At 36.9% G+C, this 11,746-nt stretch overlaps 2 protein-coding genes across 2 annotated transcripts; one reads left to right on the top strand and one right to left on the bottom strand.

Moving 5' to 3' along the window:
• Positions 1-230: 230 nt before the first annotated feature.
• On the bottom strand, positions 231-2,986 carry LOC103327605 (pollen receptor-like kinase 3). Its single transcript, XM_008229943.3, is given in 3 exon segments — positions 231-1,357; positions 1,442-1,975; positions 1,978-2,986. Coding segments are annotated over 3 exon segments (2,145 nt in total). The 5' UTR covers positions 2,867-2,986; the 3' UTR covers positions 231-635.
• Positions 2,987-9,530: 6,544 nt separating this feature from the next.
• Positions 9,531-10,875, top strand: LOC103327604 (protein TIFY 10B-like). The gene is made up of 3 exons (XM_008229942.3): positions 9,531-10,166; positions 10,387-10,444; positions 10,554-10,875. The coding sequence occupies exons 1-3, from the start codon at positions 9,713-9,715 to the stop codon at positions 10,678-10,680; spliced, it is 639 nt and encodes a 212-aa protein (XP_008228164.2). The 5' UTR covers positions 9,531-9,712; the 3' UTR covers positions 10,681-10,875.
• The last annotated feature ends 871 nt before the right edge of the window (positions 10,876-11,746 follow it).

Consider the following 11,746-nt stretch of genomic DNA (forward strand, 5'->3'; position numbering starts at 1 on the left):
TCTAACTTGAAATTAGCTACTAATTTTGTAGAAGTGGAAGTTTTTTTAGCTTAGTATCAAGTCATTTGACACGGTTAATTATACACGTTGAAATAAGATCAACTAATATTTAATGTGAGCTATGATTCTCAATCTGGTTGAGACGTCATCAATTTTAAAGCTGATTATAAAACAAAGTGAAAAGCATGAGAAGGGTTCCTAAAACAATAAAATGGAAGAGTTTTATCATAGAATTTTGCAGAATAGGGAACACTTATATTAAGTTAAGTATATATAATTTTTCAAACGCAATAGCTAATAAAATCGCATTGCAAGCTTACAAATCATATTTTGGTCTATCTTCAAGCAAATTTATCTATTGTTTTTTACAAGTAAAGCAACATTTGCTCAAGCAGAAGTTGAATGTGTTAATGTTTGTATATTTATACTTTTAACACATGCATTGCTGTATATCTTCCTTCTGTCTTTTCTTTTCTATCTTGCCCAAGACTTGTACAATAATGCCCCAGAAAAACCATTGTGGAGGTCTCTCTGACTTTGACTCTGACTCTGACTCACTTCCTTGAAGCTCAAGTTTTCTTTTGAGGTCACACCATCTATCATTTTGCCTTTGTCTAACATAACTCGATCGCTAATTAAGATATGGAAAAGGCAGCGTCATTGTCTCCATCAAGGCGCCCTGATCTATTTCCGATGGCGTTTGATTCGAGCCTCGTCTCCCCGGGGAGCTCTCCAACCCCTTCTCTCAAAGTTGGAGCATGCCTTGTGTGTGGCACAGAGTCACTTCCCAAAACTTGTACCTGCTCTATCCTTGTAACAGCCTCCCTCATATCTAATCGTTGATTTGGATTGCTCTCAGTACAGGCTGCCCCAATGTGTAAGAGCTTCTCCATGTCACCAAGTGAACCCTTCGTGCTCGAAATTTCGGGGTCTAACAATTCGGATTCTCTCCCTTCAGAGATCGCTGATCGAACCCATTGGATCACATCAAGCCCTCCTTTCCCATTGTTGAGGTATTGAGAAGGGAATTTTCCTGTCAGGATTTCAAGAATTATGATCCCTAGACAATACACATCACATTTGGGAGAGACTCGGCCATGTTCTGCAGCTTCTGGGGCTTTGTACGCAAATAGCGCTTGTGATATATTTGCAGTGTTGATCAAAGGCCCAAATGCAAAGTCTGAGAGCAATGGCTCATAGTCAGGGCCAAGTAGTATGTTGCTTGATTTGAGATTGCCATGGGGCACATCACAGGATGCAAATTCTGTGTGAATATAAGCCAGCCCTTTTGCTGTGCCTTGAATAATCTTTAGCCTGGCAGGCCAATCAAGTTCATCATGGGACTGTCCCCGATCACCTACAAAATCAGCAAGTTTAGAGTTCGATTTCCTTCCAATGTAACGAGAAAAAAACAAACAGAAAGGTTAAATTAATTTCATACCATGTAATATATAAAGCAAACTACTCTTGGGAATGTACTCATAGATCAAGAGCTTCTCCTCTTTCCTGTAGTGGTATGCCAAAGGTGTCAAGATGTTCCAATGGCGTAGACTTCCAAACCTTCTCATCTCTGCATCAAACCCATCTTTTCCCATGCCATTCATCTCCCGCATTCTCTTCACCACTACCGCGAACCCGTTCGCCATGACCGCCTTGTAAGATGACCCCAAGCCCCCATTTCCAAGCACTTCAGCGGCGGCCTTCATCAAATCTGGCAGCCCAAAAACACCTTTCTCCTCATTCAACATCACAAGCTCCGCCATTCCTCCGCCTCCCTTGCCATTGTTGGACCCCTTTCTCGAGCTGTTTCCCGTCCTTTTCGAGCTTGAGGGGCGGTCCACCACCACTTCCTTTTGTTTTATCTCCGACACATTCAGCTCAACCGAGTCCGGATGATCTACTTTCTCTATGTTCTCTTTCCCGGGCATGTCGAAATCTTCCTCCTCCCCCTTCCGCCTCGACTTCACAAAAACAGGACGATGAGAGCAACCAGCACCACCGCCGAAGCTACTGACACTGCCACAACAACTTTGGAGCTTCCCCCGTTGCCTTTTGAATTCGAACCATTTCCACCATTGTTGTTGTTGTTGTTGTTGTTGTTGTTGTTGTTGTTGTCATTAAGGGTTGTTGATGCTGCAGGTGGAGGCTCTGGCTTTGCACATTCCTTGCCCAAGTTCCCTCCACAGAGGCCAGCATTCCCAGCAAACGACGACGCTTCGAATTTCGACATGCTGGCAGGAACTTCCCCCTCCAATTTGTTGTTGGACATGTTGAGCGACACCAACGTTGATTGATTGATCACCGGAATGCTCCCACTAAATCCATTGTCTTCGAGGTGCAGCTCGAGAAGATTGGGAATCGTGCCCAACGAAGAGGGGATGTTGCCAGTGAATTTGTTATTAGAAAGCCACAGCTTCCTCAGAGACTCCATCTTGACAAAAAAATTGGACGGAATCTCCCCTGTAAATTGGTTGCCCGACAAGTAAAGACCCTTCACAGGACCCAAGGTGTTGAACTCGGGCATTGGCCCCGAAAAATTATTGTTCGCGAAACTCATGGTGCGAAGGCCCTTGATTTCAGCGAGGACCTTCGTGTCAATTTCCCCGGCTAAACCCATTCCCCCGAGACGAAGCCCTATGACGATGCCATCGGCGCAAATTAGTCCTGCCCATTGTGTGTTTCGGGCACAGGGCGCAGTGTCGGGGGTCCAAGAATTGAGTGCCTCCGCATTTTTAAAGGATTCTTTGAGCTTGAGCAAGGCTTCGGGTTCGGCTAGCGAGTATGCTATACAAGGGAGGACAAAGAAAATGATGGAGGAGAAGAGGAGGTGGTGCGGCCGGTGATAGAAAACCCGGGTTGCGGCCATTATTTTTTAGTCGGAAAAAGTTTTTTTGGTTGTGTGCTGCATCGTAGTTGGGGTGTGCAAAAATTTTGGGGGTGATTGTTTTTTGTGTTTTTTTGGTGGGTGAGAGGAAGAGAGCCTCAGAAATCAGAGAGGCCTAAAGAGCCTCAGAATGAGAGGGAGGCCTAAAGGACTTGGTGAACACCCTTTCTTTCTTTGAACAAGTCAAGCCAGGTTCAAAAAACCGTTATAACCGTTATCTTTTTCATTGAACATTATGGACTTTGCTTACCTGGGTTTCCAGCTGCAATCACATTGTAAATAAATTCTATTCTAGGGCCAGAGTCACCACAAAATTGATATTTCTTATAATAATAAAAAATTATGTTACTAAATATTGTGGTAAAATGTTTTTTTTTTTTCTGCCAAAATTAGAAAGGGGAAAGAGGGAAAAGTCACACACACAGGTACCGTAGGAGTTTGAATCAATGACCACCTCGGAACACACCAAAGACCTGAGTCAATCCAACTAACACCCTAATAGTATACGGTGGTAAAATGTTGGTTTGTGTTTTCTTTATGGAAATTAGAAAGCCTTGGTGGGTTGTGTTGGTTTTACTTTATGGAAGATGGAGTAGCAAACAGAAGAAAAAGAATAACTTGTATAAGTTTTTTTTCAGAGTTTACAGAGTTTTAAATGATATGCATTCATGCTTAGAGGAAAGCCAAATAGATCCAACTGCCAAGCATGAAAAATCTTAGCAGAGGATCCTTTTCCGTGGGAGAGAGAAACTCCTCACTTGAGGAGAGACACAGGAAGGTTTTGGTGCGTACAATTTTTGGTGTTATCTTTCAAACATATTTACTTAACAAAGGTTAGTAGTGGGCTCACTGCGAATAACCCAACTTTGAGATGGTGTTTAAATAAAAATTGGGTTGGACCACAAAAATGGCAAATTTGGGTTGGATTTTGATTTTAATGAAGCCTGGTTTTGTACTGTTTATTTGCTTTGCCCAACAGCTACTTCAATTTCAATGTAATGATTCTAAGCCCATCAAGATCTGCATATAATTTGCTGGCCCCATTGAATTTTGTTTTTGTTTTTTGTTTTGGGTCTATTATTTTAGAGAAAAGGGTTAGAGTCGAAGGAAGTATCCTCTTTGTAGCTTATAGACTAGAAATAGAAGTACGACTTTTTCTCCATGCACCACAAAAGAATTGATCATTTTTGTCCCTAGTCTACCATAAATCCAGGAGACTTTATCTATCATGTGCTATGGTTGAGGACTTGAGCTTTTATTTATTTTTGGGCTAGAAAGACTTGACTAATTGAGTCTAAGTAAAATAAGTAAAACAAAGGAGGCTATGACTTTTTCTTCTAACCTAATTAGTAAAAAAGGGCTTGGTTTTTAGCAAAATTGGCTAAAATGGACCATGTTCACAACATTTATTTCGTAATAGACACCTGCACAACTCTAGAATTCATTTAACTTACACCAACAAAGAAGAAGCATAAAGGCGAACATGAGCAAGAGCAAGGAGAGAGAACATCTTCACAACAAAATGGAACACCTCACAACACTTCTTCGCATAAGAATTGGAGCAAAGAGAGAGCACAAGAGCACCCAATTCCATTTTATAGAAATTAAGACATTGTTAATAAAGGGAGTTGAATTTCCCACTACCTTTGTTGGAAATTGTACATTCACACTCATCTTTTGTCCACTTAGAGCATCTATCCCCTCATCCCTAGCTACTTTGGCTAAAAAGAAGGAAAATCCTCCTTCCAGTAGACTCCATATTTGACTCTCTATTTTAAAGAACCAACTTTTGGCTCTCTACATCTAGAGAGAATGAGATAATTTGGCTAGGAGGAGAGAGATAGAGACATTTAGGAGGTTGATGGGGTTAGGTTTCTACTTTTGTTTTTAATATATTTGATTTGCAAGAGGGAGAAAGAGAAAGAAAATAATAAAAAAAAATATTTCAGATTAGCCAAAATAAAGAACATTGCTGGAGGAAATCCCTTTTAAGTGGTTTGCTATAATAGTCTTTTAGCTATTTTAGCTAGAATTTGGTTAAAATTTGAAAACTCTCCTGGAGGTGCTATTCACTCCATTTTTTGTTATAGTAAAAAAGTATTACAAAACAAAAATGAGTGCAAGAGAATGTCTACCTATTTGCCATGGTAAAAGGTAATGGGAGGCAATGGTTGTTACTATTCACATGAATAGTGTCTTCCCTTGCAATTTTTTTTGTTGGTTTTTCACCCATTGTCATGACAACCCAAGGGCAACCACTATTCATATGAAATATGAGGAGAGGAATTTGTATGGTGTGAGAAGTAAAGAATATGACTAGTTATTTATTTTTTTAAAATTATGGTTTTTTTTTCCTTTTTTTTCTTTTTTCAATTTTTTGTTATTTAAATTGGTTGCTAACATCACAATGACATCAACATTAGGTCAGTTTGCCCAGGCAAGTCTTGTCTTTAGGCTTGCCCAGGTTGGTGGAGCGTAGCTCTTATCCTGGCAAGACTTGGGAGTTGGAAACATGAATGGGGGCTTGGGGGGCTTCTTGCCTAAGCAAGGGCCTCTTGCTGGAAATGCTCTAAGGCCCCGTTTGGTTCATGGAAAAGGAGGTTTGGGATGAGAAATCAATTGCTTTCTCATATTTGGCAAGTTCATACATAAAAAATGGTTGTGTGGCATATGAGAAAGTAAGGGGAAAGTGAAGCCCTCCTCATAACTTGCATTTTGTTTTCCCTCATCATTGGAAAGTTTGAGAAAATAAGTCAACATTCAATGCACATTTTTCATGGTCATTTTGTCCCTATTAACAATTTAGAATTACAATATATCATTAGAGGCACTTTTATTTTATTTTATTTAATGTGGGTATAATTGAAAAATTATACAAACTTTGTTTTCTATTCATACTCAAAACAAATATGGGAAATGAAATAAAGTGAAATTTCCTGGTTACTTTCCCGGCATTACCAAACGTGGAAAATAAATATTCCATTTCCCATTTATTAGGAAATGACATGGAAAATGATTTCCCTTCAAATCGGTTATGTGAACCAAACAGGACCTAAGTGGACAAAAGATGGGTGGGAAAATCATCACCCTAAATAAGTAATCACTACTCATGAACTACTGCTATGTGTTAGGTATCTACAGGAGGGGCATCCAAGAAAATATGAGATAAAGCTTTGTGGAAATGTCTATTACGGAATAAGGGTTGTAAAGATGGTCCATTGTGGACTATGTAATTTTGCCTAGACAAATATACATTGTTAATTATTTCTTACTTGATTAGAACAAAAAAAAATTGAAAATGAAATGAAGTGCAAGTTCAAAAATTAAGTATAACGAAAAAAAAATTAATGTGAAAAAAAATTAATGTAGGATAAGAGTAGAATAGGAAAGAAAAAGAACAAAATTAATTAAAAAAATATTGGAAAACAAGAGATAATGTAAGTGGAGAAAATAAAAATAGGGAAATCAGCTCCCTATACGATATACGATATACGAAATACCAGTGCTGCATGCATAGTTTGATTTGTCCTGTCACCCGGCGTTTTCAGACTTCTCTGATGTGATGGGAAACGTTTTTAAAATTCTTCGGTGCCAAGAAGACTTTGAACATTTCAGAGCAAATTTAGCATAGTACGCACAGCCAACCAACCAATTCAATTCAATGATAATTATTATACGTACTAGAAATACAAGTACACATATGGATCATGTGCCCTATCTTTTTTTATTTTATTTGACCAATGTTTTGAAAGATTCCATCCAAATTGCTCTGCCCTACCACCGCCACAAAACCCCAATCAATTTTCAAACATTTTCTTGACTTGTTTGGCAACCTTTATGTTGATGGGTGACCCGACCTTCCCATTAAAGCTAACACGTTTTGAATATGACTGCTGCTACTTCGTCAATTCTCTCTCTTGGTCAACTAAAAAAATATATTTTGTAGAGATGCTTTTAATAAATTTAAAAAAATTAAAAGAGGTGCATTTCTATTGGAGCACAGTGCCATTTCAAATACAGAAAAACTTGTTTGAAACGGAAATAACACTATTTTCCTATTTCAGATCAATTACAGACAGATACATGTGATATACACTGATTGATCGGGATATCAAAACAGCGTTATTTCCTTTTCATGTAAGGATTTCTCCATTGAGACTAAACGTGTGGAAACTTCCCACCAAGCAGAGGTTTTTTATATTTTGTGGCATTATTAATTAATGGCTTTATTTATTATTTATTTATTTGGTCTGAATTGTCAATGTTATATAGTATGTGTACAAACAATGAGAGTGGGTGAGTAACAAACCGCGTGGGAGATTTCAAATCGCATTCTTTAATATGCATGAGTGAATAAATAAGGTGAGTTTTAAATCATGCTTCGGATTAAAAATAGAAAGATAAAACCATTGGGCACCTTTTAACTTATAAAAGACTGAAGATTAAAGACCAAAACAATAGCTTTTGATTTTTCAAACATCACTTGGTGTTGAAAATTCATTTGGAAGTGCTTCTCTCGAAAATACAAAAATACTTTATTTAACGTGAGAAGCACTTTAACTTGTTTTGTCAAATATTGTCAGAATCATTTTTGATTATTTAAAATAGTTACCAAACATACCCTTAATTCCGGTCACATATCATTTTAAAAAAACTAATGCAAGTGGGGGTGGGGGTGTTGGTTCGGGATGCTAGTGGCAGTTGTATTGCAGCTAGAGTATTACGTTTCAATCATGTAATCTCAATGTAACATGCATAAGTATTAGCTAGGGAAATTCACGATGCAATGTAGATTTCTATTCAAAGTGATTCAAGCACTGCAATGATGTCAGGAGCTCAATTCCGGGCACATCTGATTTGGAAAAGATTATTGATTATGCTCGGGATAGTTTTCTTCAATTTCATGATTCTTCGATAACTCATGTTTTTCAATAAACTAATATGGTTGTTCATTGTCTTGCCCCCGTTATGATATATCATTAGATTGTTATATGTTAAATTAGTTTGATAAAGTCTCCGATATCGTATGTATATGATGATTTTCTTAAAAAAAAGTTGTAATTTTTTATTACAACATGCAAATATCGCTTCTTTCTCAAAAGTAACATAACATCTCATTAGTTCATCACTATACAAAACTAGGCACATAAGAGGAGAAATATCAACTCATATAACTCATTTCAAATAGTTGGAAATTTGCATTACGAAAAAATATAACTAGTACATGGCATGCAATCCAATTGCTCATCAGTCATTCAATTACTATCAAATTAAGTTATTAGGAAATAACTAATTTTTTTAATAAGAATAATAAACAAGAGATAATATAATATGGGCAAACGTTGCATCAATAAACAAGCTCATGTCACATGGAAGTTGTAGATTTTGTTATGAATTTTAGAGGGAAAAATAAGTTATGCTAACCACATCTAGTTATTGCGCTAATTTTATCTTAAGCAACATGAAATGAACTAATTAGATATTAATTTAATGATATTTTGAGGTTGAAATTTTGATCCGAATCATTCCTAATTTCTTCTATAAAAGAAAAAAAATGAAATAAATATTCTGATTAATGTAAGAAAATAAGAATGTTCAACCACAAAATAAGCCGAAAAATTTCAAACATTTATACATAAATTCATACTGTAATGTAACCAGATGAATATCACAATGTTATTTTTCTACAAGCGATATTGGAGATGAAGGGACAAATTTAGGACCTCGAATATGGGAATTAATGTTTTTAACCACTTCAGCTACAAATCTCTTACATGAAAAATGTTTTGTCACTTCAAAAGTAAATTTATATTAAAAAAAAGGATAGTTGTAGAACAAATTTTCTTTTATATTAAAAAACGAGGATAGTTGTAGAACAATTTTTTCTTATATACAACTGATAATCTAAACTGCTCAAAATTAATTTAATATATCAAGAGAACTTGAAATTGAATACAATGAGACGAGCTCATTACCCTAATCAATTGATATAACTCACATTTACTAAAATAACTTTTTTGAAGTAACAATAACAAATTTTATTTTCTTTAAAAAAAAACATATTATTTTTTTAATAAAGAATGTGTAGGGTATATTGGTAATTTCATATACTTGACGGAGTTAGAGTTAACAAGGTTAGGCGGATGCGTGGAGTTTGGTTCCAGGATTTCGTGCCGACAAGGACCAACAGGGTGGCGGGGCCCACACGTGACAATTACGAGCAGGTGGTTCTCTTCTTGTTGTCTTCGGGATTCGAGACTTGGGTTGAGCAAGAGCACGTTATACACAATTCTCAATCCTCCGTGGGCAATCTCGTCACTTCACTTGAGTGGCCATAGTGATCGCCAGGTGTCGAAATATCACGCGCTTCGACGGAACATTTTCCACATACGAAGTTTCCTCGTAGTGTTTGTTCGAGCACAGTTTTGTAGCCAGAGCCCAAGTGGGAAAGCATCATCTTCCCTCTTGCCCTTTGAGTCCACGTGTTTGAATCGTGTCACTTGCTTGCGGTTGCCTCGAATTTTTTACAATGCAAAAAACACGTGCTTAAAACCCACATTAAAAAAATTGAATACCCATTAACCAATTAATTTTAATATTATATTCAAAGATAAAGACACCAAGAAAGCTCATGGCCGGTTATAAGATTCAAAGAACATGCTAAGCAAACTCACTCGGCTCTCTCCATATAATATATTCTCCCTCCTCCTTCCCGTCTCTCTTCACCATTAACATTTCTCTCAATTCAAGCCCCTCAAGCATCATCATCATAATCACCGACCGAGATTTGATTTTTCTCTCAGTTTCATCACCATCAATTGGAAAGCCATGGCAGAGAAGGTCAATTTTGCACAAACATGCAACCGCCTGAGCCAGTACTTGAAGGAGAAGAGAAGCCTGCAAGTCCCCACAACCATGAACTTGTTGACTAACATGGAGACCAGCCCAGCTGCTGAGACTCCATCTTCAAAACCCAGTATTGACTTGTTTCCACAGTTTGCTAAGAACCCAGAAGCAGTTGTGGCAAATCAGCCTGGATCTGCCCAAATGACCATCTTTTATGGTGGCCAGGTGCTGGTTTTCAATGATCTTCAAGCAGAGAAGGCAAGAGAAATCATGGGTCTCGCTACCAAGGGAAGCTCCAAGATTTATTCTGGGTTTGTTTCTAATGGTATTGACAAATTGGGTTCTGCCTCTATGACCAATATGGTGGCTTCTGAGCCAAATATTGCAGCTAATTCTCAGGACATTCAGAAAGTTCAGCCTCAAGTTATTGGTTCAGGTAATTAAATTGTTCATCCCCACTAAATTACCTCAATTTTTTTTAGTACAAGCGATTCGGGAAGAGAGTTTACAATAATATTCATTGGGTGTCTGGAGTTTCGAACATCCTCCCACATAAGTGGAGGTGGAAGAGTGAAGCTTTTGGTTGTGTATTTGCTAGGCTTGTAGTTTTTGGATATTGATTTTTTTTTTTTGCTACAATTTTTGTGTACAAACAGATTTGCCAATTGCAAGAAGAGCTTCACTTCACAAGTTTCTGGCCAAGAGGAAAGAAAGGTAAATTACTTTCTGAAAAATAATTTAATTTCTAGGTTGAAAAGTCTTGTTCCCCAATTTGGGTAAATATGTATGTGTGAAGAGATTCTTAGTGGGATTTTAATTTCAGGGTGGCAGCCATAGCCCCATACGAAGTGAACCACCAAAGAGCATCTCCTTCCAAGTCTGAGGAAGAAATGAGTTCAAGGTACCAAGTAGAAGGCCAGTCTTCAAAGCAGCTTGAACTCAGGCTATAGTGATTGGGCTCACAGTTTTTATTAGATTTAGATTTTATTATCATTATTATATAAAATATATATCTAGGGTTCCTAGCGGCTTTATGATTCTGACTCTGTAATTTGTTATACGCCCAATTTATTCTTCCATCAAAATTTAATTTTTGTAATTATTTTCTATCAATGGGATTGGATCCATTTGTGGATGGATATTAATATGTGTGTAACCGAAATTTCTTTGAGAGATTTAATATGAGAATTTAGATCCAAATTATATAAAATAAAAATAAAAATTAGATCTTAATGAAAATGAAAATCAAGTTCTTCCACTTTTTTTTGTTGTTGTTGTTGTTTGGAGAGAAACACGAAAATAATTTATGTTTCCCACTTCTCAGAGGGGACGATATGAAGAAGATGATTTTATTTCCTAACCCTAATTTTATGTCTTTGTTTCTTCTCGAAAAGGGGAGAAACAGAGGAAAGAAACTCTATACGTTTGAATTAGTCAAAGTTGACCAACTAGTAGTGGATGGTTATAAAGGAAAAAAAATAAAATAAAGAAATTAAGGTTGTTTTGGATTCATACTGAGTGGTATAGACATCACTTTAGTTAATGTGGTCAACTTTTGTTTAATTAACTTTTAATTAAAGCACCTTAATCCACAAAGTTGTTAAAGTTTACCTTCCATTCCTTTTACACCTTCCCACTCCTATTCATGCCTTGAAGTTTAAGAAACTATTGTGTGCAGTTGCCGTATATGACATTTACATTTACTTTGGTAGGATCATTCTGGGATGGGTGGAACCAAAATACAGGGCTTTCACTATTGTGTGAGCGTGGTTGAACACTCCATGCTGTTCATGGTCATAACATGCTCTTAAATCGAGATTTTCGGGTAGGCAAAATATGCAAGATTGACACCAAATAAGTGAAAGCTTTTTGTTGACCATGCTAGTTAACCGAGAAAACGATTTGGTGCGATCAGTAAGCATAAAGGCTAAACGCTAGTATGTGTTAACAAGATCTTAGCTTAATTAAGATATTTATTTTCTAGTTTATTATGATTATATTTATTTCTTTTTTGTA

Source organism: Prunus mume, linkage group LG4 (genome assembly GCF_029339155.1).
Source record: "Prunus mume cultivar Tortuosa linkage group LG4, ASM2933915v1, whole genome shotgun sequence".
Taxonomy (NCBI): Eukaryota; Viridiplantae; Streptophyta; class Magnoliopsida; order Rosales; family Rosaceae; genus Prunus; species Prunus mume.